Raw genomic sequence first — 20,179 nt, forward strand, 5'->3', positions numbered from 1 at the left:
AGATCACTTTAGATCTCCCCAAGTTAATTTTTTGTGGCAGAATAAAGATGCGAGTTTAAGAAGAATGTCAGGCTGACTAACAAGAGCCCTCTTTTTCCCTTCCTGTATGCTGAAGTCACACTGCGAGTGCAAGGAACATTACCGCAACTTCGTACCTGGGGTGGGGTGCAGTATGACCGACGTCTGTGAATCTCACAACCCCTGTCACAGGAATGCAGACTGCACCACCATTGCACCAGGCCAAACCAAGTAAGTCTTTGCAGTTCCACCACCATCCTTCCAAGTGGCGGCCAGTCAATGCTGAAAGTTCTTGAAGGGCAGGAAATGCATCTTATTCAGCCTTGCAACCTTCCTCACCCCCACATAGCACAGTGCAAGGAACAAAGTAGGGGGAACTCGATACATCTTTGTAGAATCAATGAATCATTCAATAATTGCTTCCTTTATAATTGACCTTGCCTGAAAGCATGGTGTTAAGTGGCCAGAGCATGGGGAAAGGAAACCACTGTCGCTGGGAAAACAAATGTCTGTTATGATTACAGGGGTTTGACCTCTGTAATGTATATGCCTGTTTCCTCATCTATGACATACTGCTTGTTAGTGGTGCAAAACAAGACCTGGGGAAAGTGAATGCATACTAGGCGGTGTTTCCTGGATTCCAGGTTTCAAAAGAAGGGATTTACCATGAATGAAATTATTTATGTGACAATTCCTGAGGCAGAGGCAGCTTGCATGGTGGGAAGATGGTATTCAGAGTTTAAAGACTTGGGTTTGAGTCTTAGTACAGGTATCTGTCAGATTCATGACCTTGAGAAAGTGACTCCATCCCTCTGGCCTCAGTTTCTTCATGATTCAAACGAGTACAGTGAAGTCTACTTCATACTGCTGTGGTGAGGACTCATCAGAGAATGTTCCTGAAAGTGCTCTACAGATGTGTTACGTTTTTATTAGTGGGTGGACCAAGGCTGGAACCCAAGTCTTTTGGCTCCCAAATCAAGGCTTCCATCTCAATGCCGCTTTCCTTGTCACAGCATCTACAAAGAACCTATTCTGCTGTTACGCGCTGTGCGTCTGCCTTAGCCCAGCCAAGTCGGAAAATGGTCTCACCAAGTCTCAGACTTTGGACCAAGATTTCAAATTTAAAAAAAGATTTTTTAATTAGGGGGAAGGGTATAGCTCAGTGGTAGAGCACATGCTTAGCATGCACAAAGTCCTGGGTTCAATCCCCAGTACCTCCATTTAAAAAAACAAAAAGAAAAAAAAATTGTTGAAAAACAACAATAACAACAAAATGTATGTCTCGTATATTCCATTCAGCACTGAGGCCATTAAAATACAATTCTCCTGTATCGTTAGGAAAGACAAGTCAAGTCTCTTTACACAAAACAGATCATTGTCTTCATAACAACTTAGGGAACTTTTAGAGAGAGACATAAAAAGTAACGTATAAAAGTTAATTGTCTTGCTGTTAACTTCAAATGAAACTTACATAATTTAGAGTTGGATTGATTTCCAACAATGACTATTATATCACTTCCAAGGATTACCAGCCTCCCTCTTTGCCTTCTTAAATACACTGTCTTGAGCACAGTACTTATAGAGGAGGTTGATGTTTAAGTAGGAAACTGTTACTTGATTGCATTAAGTAAGCTATTGCTTCATGGTTGGATCTACTGTAGTGATTCCTTATAACAAGGTTTCTCAGTCCCGGCGTGGTTGGCCTTTGGGGCCAGATCACTCTTTGTTGTAGGATCTCTCCTGTGCATTGTAGGATGGTCAGCAGCATGCCTGGCCTCTACCCACTAGATTCCAGTAGCACCTTCACCCCAACCGTGACAACCAAAAATGTCTCCAGACGTTGCCCAGTGTCCCCTAGGGGGCAAAATTGCCCCTGGTTGAGAGCAACTGCTCTGTAAAAGCCTTGAAAGCTGAACCCGTAAATGATCTCCCAATCATTGGTCTTTCTGGGAAACTTACATGCATCCTTCTATAATTAGCGTAAATGTCACTTTCTCCTAGAACCTGTTCCATACTTCTCCAGGCAGTTAGTCCCTCCATACCCCCTCTCATCCTGTTCAATCTTCTGTCACGGTGCTTCCTATGGAATGTAAATCATCTGTTTATGGACATGTCCTGCTCCATCCCAGCCCCTCCTTATTACCGTTGTTGTTACCATCACCGTCTCCATCATCATCATCATCTGCCAAGTGTTGAGCTTTTTCTATGTGTCTGTCACTGTGCCAGCTGTTTTTCATGCATTGTCTCTTCCAACAACAACCCTAAAGGTATTGGTAAACCCATTTCATAGATGAGGAGACTGGAATTCAAAGAGGTTAAGTGGCCTTATCATGTTGCCATAAATTATTTGTTTCAGGTCTTTCTCCAGTATGTGAGATGCTAAAAGTGAAGAGTATCTGTTATCATCCTTTTTATAGGCCTCTTAATGTAGCTCAGTTCCTAGAATTAAGCAGGTATTTAGAAAATAATCAACTCAACAATGAGGCACTGACCCAAGTGCTGGGTGGGATAGAATGAGAAATAAGATGAGATACAGGTTCTACGAGAGCTTCCCAGCGAGCAGAAGGGACAACACATCAGGAGGTCATTTTGGTGAGAAGGGTTGTGGTGGAGGTGCCGACAGAATGCTCCTGTCGGGGTTGAGTGAGGAGGTCAAATAAGGCTGCCTAGAGCAGGTCACATGGCCAGAGGAGTGCACAGCAATCTAGAAAAAATCAGTTTGGTGTTGCTGGAATTTGCAAGGAAGGAGACATAAGTGAGAACCCCCCACTTTGAAGCCTTGCATGTATGTTAAGCCCTTACACTGTATCCTGTAGACAAAAGGGATTCCTGAGAGTCTTAAGCACACGTCAGATTTCTCTTTGGGAGAGACCATTCAGGGCTTGTGTGATAGACTGATCTGAGGGGAGGAAAACTAAGGGCAGAAAAACCAGTTAGGGAGTCATCGCAGCGATCCAAGCAAGGGGTGAGGAGACCCTAAAACATTTGTTCAACCAACTTGTTGAAAATATATCTGTTTGCAATGGGACTGGTTTAGAAACACAAGTGAATTAGTGAGTGTAGAATTGTTCTTTGGAATCTTCTCCTAAACATGAGCCCTGCTTGTAGTATGCATGACCACAGCATCCCTTCATCTCTCCTCTCTGAAATGCTTTCCTCCTGTCTCATGTTTGGTTCTTCACTTATCTCCAGGGTGCTGGTGAATGTCACCTTCCTAAGCATCTTGCCAGTTTCAGCCAGCTGTCAACCAGTCTTTTCCAGGTAGCGGTGGTTTGACAGGCGCCAGGGCTTACCGATTCGTAAGAGTTAATGATTAAATTTTCAGGAATTTCGTCGACTGATTAGTGTCATGGTAGTTTGTAATTGGCCAAGGTGGGAATATGAGCCATGGAAGTTGGCAAATACTGCAAATTAGGGCTATTTTTCCCCCCTGATTCTTTAACATCTACCAGCACATCACTGCTAGTGCATCTTAACTACCTCTTTAACACTCTTTGTCTTTTATGAACCTAAACTATTACATAGGATTCTGTTGTTTTCATTGTTTGTATAGTTCTTTTAACTCAGTTACTACTTATTTTACAACTATTAAGTAGCTACTGTGGACCAAGCCCTGTACCAGATCTTGGGGTTATAAGAATGAATGAATACACACACAGCCCTTGTCCTCATACTTCTCAAATTAGATGGGGAAGCAACTCTTAATCAAATAACCACACAGGTTGGGATAAAATTACAACCGGGACCGGTGCTGCAGAGAAGAGCTACAGGGTCCCGTGAGCTACAGGCACACCAAGGGGGCCCCGATCTAGTGTTGGAGAGGGTGGAAAATCAAGGAAGGTTTCCCTAAAGAGGGGACAGTTAAGCAGAGATCTCAGGAAGGAAGGGGAGGAATCTTCCAAGCAGATCCATGGCTCTGAATCTTTGCTTGAGGCTGGCTGCAGCAGTTTATGCTGACTCAGTGGTTCTGCAGTGGGAGCCGAGACCGAACATGTGCAGTAAGTGCTCCGAGGGCTTCTGATATACATGGTCTCTTGCTCATACTTTGAAAAAGTACTGAGACAAAGAGCATATGGAGATATCCAGTGTTCACATATACACATGTCATTTATTGAATATCCATTTCTTTGGGGCTGCTCTGTGTCGGGCACTGCACTGGGCATGTTCACTGGGTTTGTGCCTCTCCTCTCCTGGCCTTGTTCCATTCCGCTCTGGGCAGCGTTTTTCCCATCTGCACAATGAGGGATTTGGACTGTGTGATCTCAACATTCTGTATGGCTTTGAGACCCTGAAAATGTGCTCTCACTCTCTCTGTAGATGCACTTGCAGGAAAGGTTACACAGGCGATGGCTCAACGTGTTACGGAAACATCATGGAGCGACTCAGAGAATTAAACACTGAACCCAGAGGAAAATGGCAAGGAAGGTTGACCTCTTTCATCTCGCTCCTGGGTACGCAGCCACGGGTGCAGACTTCCACAGAGAGGGCTGCCCTCTTACAGGCAAGGGCATCAGCAAGACACAATCATTCAGAAAGGGGTGTGCAGGCTAGGCAAGTTTTGTCTCTGGGGATCAGCCCTTTGAGAAGGGGCCGTGCAGATGGGAGGAAAAGGACAGGCAGCTGTTCCAAGGAGACAGGACTTAGTGCCAAGAGATCCACCAGTGCAACAGCTGAGGATAGGGTTCTGGGCAGAGAAGTGCTCTGCATGGGTCAGTGCTGTGTTTTCAGCATAAATCTTAATGTGTATCCAACACAGATGTCCTGCTCTTTGCAAGACACCCCGCAGGGGATCAGGCATTACTGGCATGCCTCAGGGCTCTCCTGCCTTCTTCTACGTGCTGTTAAAATAGCAAGTGAGAGCAGACAGGGGTGACAATGTCCTTCATAGGCTGGACCCTCGAAGGTTTCCCTAGACAAATTCCAGTCACCCTTTCATCTGCCTAATTTATGAGATGCTGGGATACATTGCCTCTTGTGTGATAGCACAGAGCCCATCCAGCTGTCTCATCCTCACCAGGGGTATGGAAACAAGACCAGCTACAAAACTTGCAGGGCCCATTGCAAAATGAAAAAGGCAAGAGTCCTTTGTTCAAAAATGATTAAGCATTTCATAAAGGCCACAGCAGAGTGTTAAACCAAGCGTGAGGCTCTTCTGGCCTTCGATGGAGCAAAGGCTGCATCTTTGCTCACGGAGGTGGTGACAGCTTGGAAAGTTGGGCACAGGGGCAGGGACTGTCTGAGGATTTTGTCACATGACCCTCACGGAACCTCTCATCCCAGGGTATCTTTGAGCTAAGACTGTGGCTGCAGGGGGAAATCACACAGTTGTGAGGGATGTTTGGGGGCCATATGTCATGGTGCCTCATGTTCTTAGCTTCCCTGTTTGCTGAGGCTTGCACATAGCAGTTACAACAGAGAAGCTTGGGAGTCAGAGGATCTAAATGGACCACAAGGGCCATTGCTTGATTTTGCTCCTCATGTACCACTGACCGATTTGGTGTTTTCTTTCTTTGTGTATTTTGACTCCTAAGACAAAGTATATGCCTGGCCACTAAGTAACCTGGGAACGTTTACCATGCTGTTGCCAACAGACAAGGGACTGAAAGGATTCAATGTAAGTATTTAAAATAACATTATTTATTTTATGAATAGGGACTAATGCAAAAAAAAAAAAAAACCTTAGTAGACAGTATCCTCTTTATTTAAAGTGGGAAACTCCCATTAAAAATAAACCTACTGATGATAAGGATGGCAAATTTTTGTAAATGTTTTTTAGCAAAATATAACATCCTTACAGATAGTATACAGATTGTAAGTCCACAACTCAATGAACTGTCACAAAGTGCATGTACTTGTGTATCTGGCAAGACCATTTCTAGCTCCTTACAACACCCCCAGGGCCCCCTTCCGGTCACTACCCCTCACGGGTTTAGTAGTCTTAGCCTCAGTAGTCTTCATTGTGAGCAGATATTGTCCAAGATAATGTCAGCCAATAGAAATGAAATACATATGCCCAGTGGAGGTGTCCCATCATGATGGTATCAGTGCAATAATTAGATTTAGTTTAATGTAGGTGGTAGACACATTGCTTTGTATGTAATTGGTTTATCTAAATCCAAGATATTTTGTGATCATAATTTTTGCTGCATTAAATTAACACCCAGTAAGTTTCAGACTGTCTCACCCTAATAGGCCACTACCATTCATCTGTCCAAGACTAATCTGTCATTAATCTTCAGAGATGCATTCACATCTCTCCTGTTAAGAAGGAGAACTGATAAGTATTGAAGGCTTCTGGGCTGGACACCTTGCCTGTGGTCTCTTGATTAATATACAGATTGAATTTACACAGAGTTAAAAAAAAGTTTCTGTTGATGACAATAGAATATTGACACAATGTAGATTTGGTCTGATGGATTTCAAAAATCTTAATTTTGCTATTCAAAACTCCATCGGTCCACTCTACCGGCTCTTTTCACGTAACTTCATATTTCATTCCCATCTGCTTCCTGGGCTTGAGATGATTGATTCCTCAGCACCTGCTACCTTCCTTAGTCCTCCTGGTCCCAGCGTTCTGCTCTCCCCAGGATGACCTGTCCCCTGCTAGAGCACCTCCCGTGGTTTGCGAGTACACTGTGCCTCATGTCCCACTCCCCAGATTTCTGCCCACTTTAAGGCCTTGTCATCTGTGCTCCAGGAAAGCCATCTGTGTCCCAAAGAGCCCAAACTCAACTTAGGATGTACTAGCTTTGATGTCTTTGATGCTGAACAAGTCATGAATCATGAACCTCATTTTCCCTGTCAAATGATGGCAGAGACAGAAGGAACCAGCTTTCTTTTCTCAGATTAAAGAGCTGTTGATGGATAACGAAGCTGCTCAGTACTTTGTGAAACTCCACATAATTGCTGGGCAGATGAACACTGAGCAAATGAGTAACACAGACACATTCTACACCTTGACTGGAAAGGCAGGGGAAATCTTCAGTGGTGATAAGGTAAGGGTTTCTGACTTTCCCTCCCATGAGTCAGTGGCCACAGCAGGCTCTCTCTTGGTGTCGCGGGTTGTGAAAGGTTATGAAGCACTTCTTTGCTCCTTTGTCAGAGCACTTGCCTATGTAGGGAAAAGTGGAGAGAGCAGCATGGGACAGGGTCAGGTAGGCGGGGGCGGACTGTTACGGAAGGGGGATTATAAAATGATTCTGCTACAGTCTGAATTAGTTTTCAAGGCAACCATCATTCAGCTGCCAGCCAGCAGGAAAGAGGAATTTTACAGTAAACCTGTTTCCTGGAAGCATCAGCACAAAAGCCACATCAGCACTCCTTGTAGGAAAGGAAATGGATTGTTTATGCATCCTCCCCAACTCAACATTCCATCTCTCCTAATGCCATGAATTCTGTTTTGTTTTTAAATAAAACTATCTTCCTCTTCTTCCTCAAATTAACTCTTTTTAAGACTTTACGGGGCTGAAGGACACATAATCAACAGAATGGGAGAGAGTGGGAGGGCTATACTGTTGCATTTCACCAAATATCAGTAGTTGATAGATTAATGAGTACTTACCACGTGCAAAGTACTGGGGTAAATCTGCATTTATAGTATATAAAGCTCACAACAACTCGTGAAGGTTTTTCCTGTGGGAAAACAGAGGTCACAAAGTAAGGACCAGAGCCAGGATTCAAAAGCAGATCTGCCTGCTGGAGAGGCTATGGAGAAAAGGGAACCCTCCTTCACTGCTGGTGGGAATGCAGTTTGGTTCAGCCACTGTGGAAAACAGTATGGAGATTCCTCAAAAGACTAGGAATAGACTTACCATATGACCCAGGAATCCCGCTCCTGGGCATACATTCAGAAGGAACCCTACTTCAGGATGACACCTGCACCCCAATGTTCATAGCAGCACTATTTACAATAGCCAAGACATGGAAATGGCCTAAATGTCCATCAACAGACGACTGGATAAAGAAGATGTGGTATATTTATACAATGGAATACTACTCAGCCATAAAAACCGACAACATAACGCCATTTGCAGCAACGTGGATGCTCTTGGAGAATGTCATTCTAAGTGAAATAAGCCAGAAAGAGAAAGAAAAATACCATATGAGATCGCTCGTATGTGGAATCTGAAAAAAAAAAAAAGCATAAATACAAAACAGAAATAGACTCACAGACATAGAATATAAACTTGTGATTGCCAAGGGGGCAGGGGGTGGGAAGAGATAGACTGGGATTTCAAAATTGTAGAATAGATAAACAAGATTATACTGTATAGCACAGGGAAATATATACAAGATCTTGTAGTAGCTCACAGAGAAAAAAATGTGACAATGAATATATATACATGTTCATGTATAACTGAAAAATTGTGCTCTACACTGGAATTTGACACGACATTGTAAAATTATAAATCAATAAAAAAAAAAAGTTAAAAAAAAAAAAAGCAGGTCTGCCTGATCCCAAAGCCTGTATCCTTAACCACTGTGTTGTACTGTGTGTGAGGATGAATAGATGGACAGAGGAAGAGGTGGCTTCCTTTCTTATAAGGACATGCATTCATTCATTTATCTGTTTATTCAACAAATATTTTCTATTGTGTGACTTTTCTGTATAAAACACTGAAGTAGGTGATAAATTTACAATAAATTGAATAGTGTTTGGCCTTTCTGTAGCTTGCAGTCTATTGGGAGAGACTTATGCCTGATTCACATTTAGCAATCACTGATAGTCGGTAGTGATTTCATCTGTTATCTCATTTGATTGTAATGAAAGGCCTGTGAACTCAATTGAGCAGATAGTATCATTGTCCCTGTTTTAGGTTAAGTGACTTATCTAAGATTACATGGCCAATACATGGCAGAACCCAAGGATTCAGGACTTCTAAGCCAGTGCTCCATTTTTCAAGGGCACACATTAACTTGGTTTTGTTTTTCCTTGGTGTTTTAGGACAATCAACTAAAGCTTAAACTCTATGGAGGCAAAAAGAAGGTAAAAATTATACAGGGGAACATAGTCGCTTCCAACGGGCTCCTGCACATTCTCGACAGAGCCATGGACAGGGTGGCACCCACATTTGAGAGCAATACTGAGGTGAGATATTTCAGTGAAAATGCGGTCAACTCAAATCCATCCTCTTCTGTCCCCCACAGAGAGTCACGCCCAAGAAGAAAACACATGCTGGCACTATGTGCTCGTCTTTCATTTGTCCTAGGTCTCCAACCATAGGGAAGACAGGATAATTTCTGTTTTCAGTAGAATTCTGGGCACCTCTGCACAGAGAAAGAAAAGCATGCAGTAGGGTTAGGAAGGATGTTGATGACGTGACCTCTTTTATAGCCACACCTGACAACTCAGACCAGTGCCTAGTTGTCAAGAAAATTTCTCCCTCATGCTTTATGGAAGAGGGCAGTCCTCACTGCAAGAAAGTTCATTCCCTCTGCTCTGTTTGAGGGCCAAAGACTATATCAGAACATGCAGATCTCAACTACTGTTTAAATAATGGCAGGAAACTTCTGTACAATGTCTTGTGGTCCACCAGTTCCTTTTATTGCTCTCTACACATACGTGTAAACTCAGTCATCAGTCTTTTAATATTAGCATGTTTATTTCCTAAACCATGTTTTTTTAATGATTTTTAAGCAAAGTATCTCTTTTTAGCAAACCATAATGACAATGCTACAACCAAGATACAGCAAGTTCAGATCTTTGTTAGAGGTATGTACTGTTCATGAAAAATGTTTTATGTCTAAGCCTTTATAAAATTGGCAGGCAGAGGTACTGATTATATATATGTTACTTCAGATAGCTTCAGATAGAAATTTTCATTTCTCCAATGCAGGAAACCAATGTGGGACATGTCTTAGATGAGGATGCTGTTGGTGGCCCACACACCATTTTTGTTCCAAGTAATGAAGCACTGAATAATATGAAGGATGGCACTCTCGATTATCTCCTTTCTTCAGAGGTATTGTACCCTACTTACTCTAATTGTGTCCTATCAGCATCACTCCTTCAGTCTGTGTCCATATAGTCTTTTCTAAACTAGGGATGACAAGTAAGTAGCACATGTATCACCACCTTCCCTTCCACAACCAAGGCAGACATCATTAATCAATCACAGTACTCTGGAACTAAGCCTAGATGTGGCTCCAATCTCTTCAGTAGAGTTCCAAGCAGCTATAAGGCCAGTCAATCAGACTGGGCACAGGAAATAAAATCTACTTGCAACCCCAGATCTAAATGGTGGGCTTGATTTGTCTGGGCTCTTCTAATATTTCCCAACAGCAAAATCACTGTCTTAAGTGTCCTACAACTCTAAAACCATCCAGAAAACGAAGCCTAACATAGGCCGTTCTGGGCCAGGTCTAAGCTAAACTTAAAAGGAATAAAAGTTAGTTTTAGGCACTCCAGACTTTCCTTTCTGTAGCTTTCATCTGTCTCCACAATAACCCTCTCCTTGTATACCATTAGACTTCAATTCTCTCACATTCTTCTTGAGGAAGGAGATTTTGTATTCCTTCACACTAGGGTATAAATGACTGAAACCATTTAATGTGTTTCCTCTCCCAAAAATAACAAACTTCAACTGAAAAGGATAGCTAATTATGGGTTTTGTTTTGTTTTGTTTTTTTCATTAGAAACTCAAATAGTGGAATTGGCCACAAGCTTTCTTCCAGCACCCTGAGGTCATGCCACCATCTTGGCAATGAGGCAAGACTGCCTATGACCTCATGTAGATCAGTATGGATTATACAGAATTGGGAGTCTGAATCTCTTAGAGTGGGATTCCCAAACTTTAGTATACATAAGAATTACGCATGGAGCTTGTTAAGCACACAGATTCCAGAAGCTCATTCCAAACATTCTGACTTAATGGTACTGGAATGAGGCCTGAAGATAGACATTTTGGTAAGCACCAACTTTCTAACTCAGCGATCCCAGGTCATGCTGCTTTTGACACTCAGAAACGTTTCCTAAATGATTTAGAGGTTCACATGGATCATCCCTTTCTAGAATACCTTCAGGCACCTACAAGGATATCTTTCATTCAGAATACTTGGGATTAAAAATTTAGGTATCGAGGAGATAAGTCAGAAGGTAATCTCTTACACTACAGATCGATTTTATTAAAAGATTTGCTACAGGTTTCCATTTAAAAAGCCAGATCTCCCAGTGCTTTTAAAATAGGATGTTATTTTACAAATATGATTCACATTCAAGGTTCCTGAAACCTAGTTATTGCAGAAAAAGTAGTATTCCTCTCTTCTGAACTCACACTCACAATTTTAAAGCCAAAGAAGTAGTGTTGCTCCCCTAGGAAATCATTAAGATTCTGAGGTTATATGGCCTCTCTGAGCATATAGCTTCTAATTTGATTCAGGTATTTTAAAAATGATAACAAAGGACTTCTCAACAGATTACTAGAAGAGTAGTTTGGGAATGCCATGTTTCTTTCCAGTGTATCTTTGCTTCTCCCTGAAGCGAAATTTCAGTACTGAACCATCCCATCCCTGCAAAGACCGTGGCTGCTGACTACAAGCCCCAGTTTATGACTTCATTACTGAACTAGATAGAAATCAAAGCAGAGGGAGCAACAGACTCACAAAGACCTTGCAAGTAAAATGGAACAAAGGGAGGTGAATTTGCAGAGTTCAAGGTCATAGTCACAATTTGGTCGAAAAACTCCCTTTCTGTCTCTGGCACCAAAAGGCTCGGTTTTTGTTGTTGTTGTTTGTTTTCACCTAAAACAGCAGGTAAGAAGTGAGTGTCCTCAGTGGAAAGAATGCACTACACTGAAAGGCTTATCAACAGCTGCACCTGTGAGCTCATCCTGTTGATCTGAGCGGTACTGGATTAAGTCTAACTGAATGATGGCCCCTGGCCAGAGAAGGTGGCAGGCACATGCAGTGGCAGAGGGATGCTGATCAATTCCTTTATCCCTTTCATTCTTCTGTTTCTTAGAAAAAGGATCCAACACCAGTTAATTCTTGAGGCTTTAGAAGTGGATTATCCTGTTGATAAAGTCTTTGCTAGAGAATCAGAGGGCTGGAAGGAGTCCATATCAAGCTGACTACAGGGGCTAAGTGGCTTGCTTAGCAGAAGCAGAACCAGCGTTAAACTCAGGTTCCCAAGGTCCAGCTCGGTGTCCTTCCCAGGACTCCTCCCCTCATCCTTTTAACTTACTGGCACAAATATTTATGCAGGGCCTGCCATGTGCCCCATACTATGCTGAGTGGGGACACAATGATTAATAAGGCAGACAGACCCAGTTCCTGCCTTCTAGGAGTTTGCAGTCTACTTTGATCTGACATTTTCCAGTGGTTCACAGTTTTTCCCACCCCTTCTGCCATTGAGCATCCAAGGTTATAATGGCATTGGTTCTACCTGCACGTCCTTACTTCTGGGTACCATAAAGGAGCTGCAAAGAGGAGTTAATGCACAGAGACTAAGTGACTTGCTCAAGGTGACCTAGTAACAGAACCAGGGCTTCAGATAGCATCACTTCCAGGGCTGGCCACCTGGCAGTCAACTTCAGTGTTCTGATTGGTAACCCTGCCCTGCACATAATGCCATTGACTTATAGTCATGGGGCCTTAACAATTTGTTGTCCACACCAGGACACTTTTAAGATGAATGGGGCTTCCAGGATGATAGGAATAAACCAGGGTTGTACTTGACAAACTAGGATATGTGGTCACTGTTTGCAGGTAATTCCCTGGGCTTGGGGACCAACGCCAAATGCAGAGAAGGGTCTGGTTGAAAGGGACTCAGTTTTGGCAGGGCTTTCTTTCAGCCTGGGACTTCGTGCTGTTGGAACACGTCCTTAGAATGGCCAGTCTCTTGGAGGTTATTATTATCTCGATTTGTGATCCTTTACCTTTCCAAGACAAAGCGCCTATGGCTATGCCACTTAAGTAGCAGAACTCAAGGGCTTCGCAGCTCGTGAGCCCCAGTTCTGACTCAACTGGGAGACTGCAGACACGCTGCAGCAGACCCCGCTGCTTCTTTCCACAAAGAGGGTGGTCCTTGTACTCCACCCCGATAGCTTCTCTCCAAGGCTCCCCTGTGGGTTCCCATCCTGCTTCAAGTCCCAAGACTTTCTTTTTCCCTCCACTGCTGCTTCAGTTTTCTGAAGCATGAGAAATCTGGGAAAGGACCTTGAAGGAGAGATGAGCGTGTACCATGAGAATGCAGGAGAAAAGATCCTGGCCAGATACTCCAAACAAGGACTGACTGCATAGTCCTAAATAACCAGTACATGGTCTGACGAGCACACGGTTATTTATAGACAGAGTGAAACAGAATCATAAACTGAGGCTGTCTTAGAAAATCCAGGATGTAGCCTTAGCCATTCAGAGAGGTGTGGAGCAGAGACCAAGAGCCTGCGTTAATTCTTCGGCTTATATCTTCAGTTAATGTCATGACCTTGGACATGGCTTTAAAACTCAGTGTTATCACACATAAAATGAGTCAATAGCATCCCTAGCTCACAGGGTTGTTGGAGGATTAAAAGAGATGGGCATACAGTGTTTTCCAAACATCTCCTGGCACAAAGTAAAAATTCAGTGAATGTTAGCTATTTGGAGGATGGGGTTTTTCTCACTCTGGACTTCCAATAAGGAGATTAGGGGTCACTTATTTTCCTTGGCTAAGTGTCCAGAGTCATTTGAGGAAGTTTGCATAAGAGAGGGAAATCAGTCTTTTCCTCAATGACTGAAGAAGTATTTTGATTTCTTTGCAGGGATCTCGGAAACTTCTGGAACTCGTCAGATACCACATTGTCCCATTTACCCAGGTCAGCCTCAGTTTCCTGCCCTATTTTTTCCCCTGCTTTCAAGGTATCTGAAATGTGCTAGAGAATGTGTGACAGTTGTTCCTTATCTGTAGCTTCGAGCACAAGCTTAGCAGTAAATGAGCCCAATATCAAAGAAATCTTCAAAGCCACAAAAACTCATGACATCAAAGCTCCCATCATTCATTTCATAAGCTTTCAGACCATTTTTTTTCCGGGGGGACTTTGTGTGTTGCTCTCTGTCACTTGTCCTCTTGTCCTTGCAGCTTGAAGTGGCCACCCTCATTTCAACCCCTCACATTAGGAGCATGGCCAACCAGATTATACAGTTTAACACAACCGACAACGTAAGTGAAAATTCTACCACTGGTGTCATTGCTCATATGCATTTTTTCCTCTGCTTGTGATTGGGTTTCCCGACCTTGACACTCACCTACAGGTTTAAAATCTTTGATTATTTCATTCCTTTGTTATGTCTTTCAGCAAATATTTGCTGAGCAACTACATGTGTGAGACCCTGAACTAGAAGCTGAGGATAAAGCAGTGAAAAAGACAGGCTTGCATCCCAGCAAGGAAAACAGACTTTAAACAACTACTTAGCGACCAGTTAATTATTTAATTACAATAATAAGAAGTGCCACCAAGAGGAAGTTAAGAGGGCTGTGAGAGCTCACAGCAGGAGGAGACTGAGCAAGTCTGGGGATCTAGAAGTCCTCATTCAGGAGATGATGCTTTGGCCAAGCTTCAGAGGATAAGTAGATTGAACTTGTGCAGAGATGAGTAGGAGAGGGTTCTAGACAAAAGAGAGAGCAAGTGCAAAGGCCCTGAGATGGGAGGGAACATGACTTACTTAAGAAACTCAAAGAAGGCAATACTATTTAGCTAACTCCCCAGAGTTGTAATATCAACAGAAATCTGGCAGCATAGAGATTATATCTCCTGTTGATTCACTGTTAATAGTGGTGACAGTGCCCCCTCATCCTTTGAACAAATTTCTATTGAGTGCCAAGTATGTGCCAGACACCATTGTAGGTCCTGAAGGTAGATCAGTGAGCAAACAGACTGAAGTCCCTGGTTGCACAGAACTTTCATTCTAGTAAATAGGAGGATAGACAATAAAACAAATAAGTAAAATAAATCATATATTAGAGAGTAGTAAGTGCTAAAGTAAAAAATAGCCAAGCAAGGCAGTGGAATAGGAAGTGGGTATGGGGGCTGATGTCTGAGATAAAGGTCTGAGAGATCCTCACAGAGAAGAAAATATACGAACAAAGACCTGATGGAAATGAAGGAGCAAGCAATGTAACTACCTGGGGAAAGAGCATTCCAGGGAGTGGCAAAAGCTTAGCGGTAGAGCACATGCTTAGCATGCACGAGGTCCTGGGTTCAAGTCTCAGTACTTCCATTTAAACAAAACAAGCAGAGAACATTCCAGAGAGAGGAAACGGCAACTGCAAAGGCAGGAAGCAGAGAGCGTGCTGACCTGGTTGAGGCACAGCAAGGGCCTCGTGGCCAGAACAGAGGAGAAAAGGGGGAGAGAGGCGAGGAGGTCAGGGTGATAAGAAGGAGAAGCAGAGGTGTGGTCAAGTCACATGTGGCCAAGAACTCAGGGCAAGGATGTTGCCTCTTACTTTGAATGAGAGAAAAAGCCATTAGAGGATTTTGAGCAGTGGAATGGCATGATCAGTTGTGCGTTTGGGGAGACTGGTTAGGGGACAATTGCAATAACTCAGAGTGATGGTGACTGGTGGGGGGAGGGGCAACATGGGGTGAAGGAATAGGAGAGGAGGTATAAACTGTTGGGTGTAAGATAAGCTAAAAGGATGTATTGGACAACATGGGAAATATAGCCAATATTTTGTAACAACTATAATTGGAAAGTAACCTTTAAAAATTGTATAAAAATTTTTTAATTAAAAAAAAAAGAATGTTGGTGACTCAGAGCAGGGTAGTAGCAGAGACATGGTAAGAAGTGGTTGAATTCTAAATATATTTTAAGTAGATCAACAGAATTTGCTGATGGATTGGATAGGGAGTGAAGAGACAGGAAGCCAAAGGTGACTCTTGAGCTTCTGACTGGGGCCACCAGAAGGATGGAGCTGCCATTGACACTGCAGGTGGAAGAGGTCTGGGGGCAGAGCAGAGCTCGGAATTCTCTGCTAATTTGTTCATCTTCTGCTCCCTCCCCTACAACATAAGCAGGAACTTGTATGGGGTTGTTCACTGATGTCTCCCCAGGAACTAATGTAGAGTCTAACATGAGGCCAATAAATGTATGTGGGATCCCCATTTCCCCACAGAGAGGTAAAACCATTTGCCCAAGGTCTCATAGCAATATATATCACTGAGCTAGAATAGTTACACCTGTTCCCTGGACTGGCACCTGTAAGGACATCCTTGCCTGGAATCAGTCAAGAATTCAATCAACAGATGTATCTTTCCCTGTCAGCCAAGCCCTTCTAATAGCAATCTTCCACTCAGGCGAAGGTTCAGTGAAGTTGAAGCCTCTTTTAAGAGGTCGCCATCATTCAGATCTGCCTGGGGCTTGGCTGGCGTTCCCACTGTGCAGAAAGATGAAACATGTCATTGCTTCCTTTCAGGGACAAATTCTAGCAAATGATGTGGCAATGGAAGAAATTGAGGTTGTTGCCAAAAATGGTCGAATTTACACACTGACTGGGGTCCTCATTCCTCCTTCCATTGTCCCAATCCTGCCCCACCGATGTGATGAAGCAAAGAGAGAACTGAAACTGGTAAGAAAACTAGGAAAATAAATAAGGACACTGGAGAGCCCCTGCAGAGCAGACGCTGCTCTCCTCAGTTCTGAGGGAGCTGAGTTTCACCACAGGAGCCTGCTTCTGAAGGCATTTCTCCCTTCTTGAAGAGGCTGGGGGGCCTGAGGTCCTGTCTCATCAGATGTGAACCCAAGTTCCTGGGGGAGTTTCCACATTGATAGATGCTACCCTGGTATATCAGTTTCTAGAGCTGCCAATGTAAGTTATCACAAACTAAGTGGCTTAAAGCACCAAAAATTTATCTGCTCACTGTTGTGGAGGCCAGAAGTCCAAAACCAATGTCTCATGTTTCCACTGCAACTTTTTGGCTCAGCCACTTTTCATCGGAGCACCCCAAATTTCAACAAGCTTTCAAACAACCTGGAACAGAGCAACCCTGAAACAAGGCAGGGAGTTAGGACCACCCTCGTCCCTCCACAGACTTCCCTCCCTTAACCCGAACGGCAGCTGCTTGGGGTGAACAAGTCTAATTACTGACTCCTATTGAGTCTTTTCTGCAAGTTGTTCAAGAACTTACTCCCCGTCTTCCCAAGCAATCAAGATGTGGGTTGGAGCTGCATCACAAAGAATTTTAATTAAATAAGGAAAAGGACTTCCCAATAGCTGCCTTAGAATGAAGTCTTTTACTATTTTCTCTGGGTTTAAAGTCAAATGAGTCTGCTCTGTGTGGTTTACAGTGATTTTTGATTAGGCCTATTAAAAGTATAAATGCATTGTCTGGAAAATACGGAGGGCCAGTAAACAACGGGAGCAGATGGTACCTTCTAGAAGCCTCAGTTTTCACCAGGCTGAACCCATAGCAGCCTTTGGGCATGTATGTTTGGATTTTAGAGGCTTAATTAATAACAGTCTGTACTAGTTAACATCCCTGCAGGAAACAGAATTTATCCCAATGGTTCACACAAAGAGACTTGAATGAAGAAGCTACTACAGCGGGGGCGGGCAGGGCTGAGGATACAAGCAAGTGATGCTGGGGCATCCAAGAAGAGGCAATGGCAGGAAACCATTACCACCACAGTCAAGGGTGGAGAGGGGTTGGAGTTATCTGAGCCCAGTGAGAGTGGGAGGAATGGAAAAAGAGATATCCATCAGGAGCTGCAGGGATGGTGCCCGAGCAGAGAGGGAGCAGGGAAGAAACACCTTGACCTGGCTCTCCTCCTTACCCACCAGTATCCTGCTGGTGCCTCACATTGGCCAGGTGGGAACTGGTGAGGGAGCCCAAGAGACCAACCTTCAAGGTTTAGCTGCTGGAGCACAGAGCCCAGTGGAGAAGGTCAGAGAATGGATCTGGAGAGATTTGGAGAAACACACTCCTTCCTTCCTCCTGAACTCAGAACTGATGGAGGAAGAAGCCCAGGAGACTGAAAGGCAGAGATTCAGTGTTCAGCCTCGTTACTGCTAAGTGAATTGGAGAACAGGGACTTAAATGTGTAGCTAGCGCTAATACTTCCTCCCTGGCACAGGTGAGCAACTGTAGTGTATTCTCAAGGGAAGATGCCTCTCTACACAGCAGAGGGTCAACCAGAAGCCTGTGGCTAGTCTGACCCTGAAAGAGGATGAAGAAGGGGCTGCTCTGAGCAGGCTTGGCTCCTTCTAAACCGCCCCTCCACCTCACAGGGACTTCACTCCATCTCTCTGGGGAGGAGGCAGCAGGGGGCGGGGAGAGAGGCCAAGAGGGTTATGCTAGTGGAGCCCCCTTCACAGGGAGGAGCATGAACCAGACAGGGGGTCTGTGCTCCCTCTTATAGCAACGCCTGTACTAACCCATGGTCCTTCCTTCTAGGGCACTTGTGTGAGCTGTTCCCTTGTGTATTTGAGCAAATGTCCTGCCAACTCCGAGCCCACGGTGAGTGTGACAGCTTCTGGGAACCACACATCTCCCGAGCAACCCCACTGGTGTGGTTTCTCATCCTTTCTACCTTCCTTCTTAAAAGATACTCACTCTAACTGGGATAATATCAGGTTAGCTCTTAGCCTCCAATCTACGGGGGGAGGTAAAAAGACAACCCACCGATCTGTATTTGAATCCTTGCGCGTTTATCCAAGGTAAGTTGCTTGACATTTTTACTCTAATTTTCTTACCTGCAAATAATAGCAACAGCAGGATTAGCATAGATAAAAACCCAAGCACAATGCCTAAATCAAATAGCCACTCAGTGAACATTGCCTCTCTACTTTCCCTCTTAAGTAAAACCCAGTGTTTATGTAAGAGAGGGAACACTTGACCTCCACCCTGTTGGGGTCTCTGGCTGATCCTGAGAATTAAGTTGACATAAGACAAATTAACAGGAGAAAAACATACAGATTTTTACACGTACACAGGAGCCTCTCTTGGAGAATGAAGACCCAGAGAAATAGCAAAACCCAAGTGTGTATGTAGTAGATTGAACAAAGACAGATAACTGTGGAAAAGTAACTAAAGTGTGTAGGGAAGTGATGGTGTGTTGACTAAACTGACTGATCATCATTTCACAATATACACCTACATCAAATCATTATCACCGTGTTGTACGTCTTAAACTTACAGTGTTACCTCTGTAAGTTTCATCTAAGATGAAATTACATCAGTAAAGCAAAAAAGTAAAAATTAAAATGTACAGGGAAGGTAAATTTCCTATATTCTTCTAAAGGAAGAAAAAGAGTTATTTTAACAAGGTCTGTACAGATTTTTCTCTGCTTCAGCTCCTGTCTCTGGTGACAAGATGTCTCTTTTCTCTTGGTACAGGGAGGGCACCTTTCACATGGGGGTTTTACACCCTGTTTTCAGAAAGAAAAGGGGAGCTCAGAGTGTTACGGTTTTTTTTGTATCTGTATTTTTCAAGTGCCTTTACTCAAAATAATCCATATGCCTGGGGCGGGGGTAAGGGATATTCTGCTGCCCTTCATTCGTATCTGCTCTTCCCAAGCATCATTCTGGAGAGAAATATAAGAAATACCAAGAAAGTGACCCTAGGGACCATCAAAACCTTGTCAAGTTTGAATTCTGAGCACATCTATTGAGAATTACAGAGCTGGTTCAGGGGGCATACAATGAGTAAGATTTTGTTTTATTTTGTTCTTGTCTTGAGAAGCTCTAATCTAAAAAAGAACAGACTGTTGTACAACAATCCGTAACTCATATGCCGAGTAAGTACTCCACTGGTAGCAAAAGCAAAATGTTCTCAGATAAAATAGATGATAGAAATTTCTGCCTCTAACTTCGTCCTAAGAAAGAACTTCCCAGATAGAAAGTTCATTCTGCACTAGAATAGATCACATGGGAAGGTGATGAGCTCTTTAATTCAGTCCTATTGTGGAGCATTTCATAAAGAAAAGCATGAAAATGAAACAAGCACAGGTGTTCCAATACTTATTTTGTGCAATGAAGCCACCCACCTGAGCCCTGCAGGATGCTGTCAGCTAGGGGATGCAGAGAGGGAGGAGGCAAGAGGAGAACATGGAGACTAGCACCAGTCGTTGCTGTGTGCCAGACATTGTCCTGAATGCTTCATGCGTCAAATCTCTGAAGGAGACACGTTATCATTATAACCACAGTGTAATCTGGAAACTGAGGTGAGGAAATATAAAATCCCTCAC

The 20,179-nt window shown here is 43.5% G+C and overlaps 1 protein-coding gene across 1 annotated transcript in view; it reads left to right on the top strand.

The window, feature by feature from the left end:
- STAB2 (stabilin 2) overlaps positions 1-20,179 on the top strand; it is a 133,698-nt gene that overhangs the window by 29,808 nt on the left and 83,711 nt on the right. The window contains exons 9-19 of the mRNA XM_031462915.2: positions 116-249; positions 4,336-4,469; positions 5,550-5,632; positions 6,864-7,013; positions 8,963-9,106; positions 9,674-9,730; positions 9,855-9,980; positions 13,758-13,811; positions 14,075-14,155; positions 16,409-16,561; positions 18,387-18,449. Coding sequence (XP_031318775.2) covers positions 116-249; positions 4,336-4,469; positions 5,550-5,632; positions 6,864-7,013; positions 8,963-9,106; positions 9,674-9,730; positions 9,855-9,980; positions 13,758-13,811; positions 14,075-14,155; positions 16,409-16,561; positions 18,387-18,449 — 1,179 coding nt within the window. The remainder of the gene's footprint in view (positions 1-115; positions 250-4,335; positions 4,470-5,549; positions 5,633-6,863; positions 7,014-8,962; positions 9,107-9,673; positions 9,731-9,854; positions 9,981-13,757; positions 13,812-14,074; positions 14,156-16,408; positions 16,562-18,386; positions 18,450-20,179) is intronic.

This window comes from Camelus dromedarius, chromosome 11, assembly GCF_036321535.1.
Source record: "Camelus dromedarius isolate mCamDro1 chromosome 11, mCamDro1.pat, whole genome shotgun sequence".
Taxonomy (NCBI): domain Eukaryota; kingdom Metazoa; phylum Chordata; class Mammalia; order Artiodactyla; family Camelidae; genus Camelus; species Camelus dromedarius.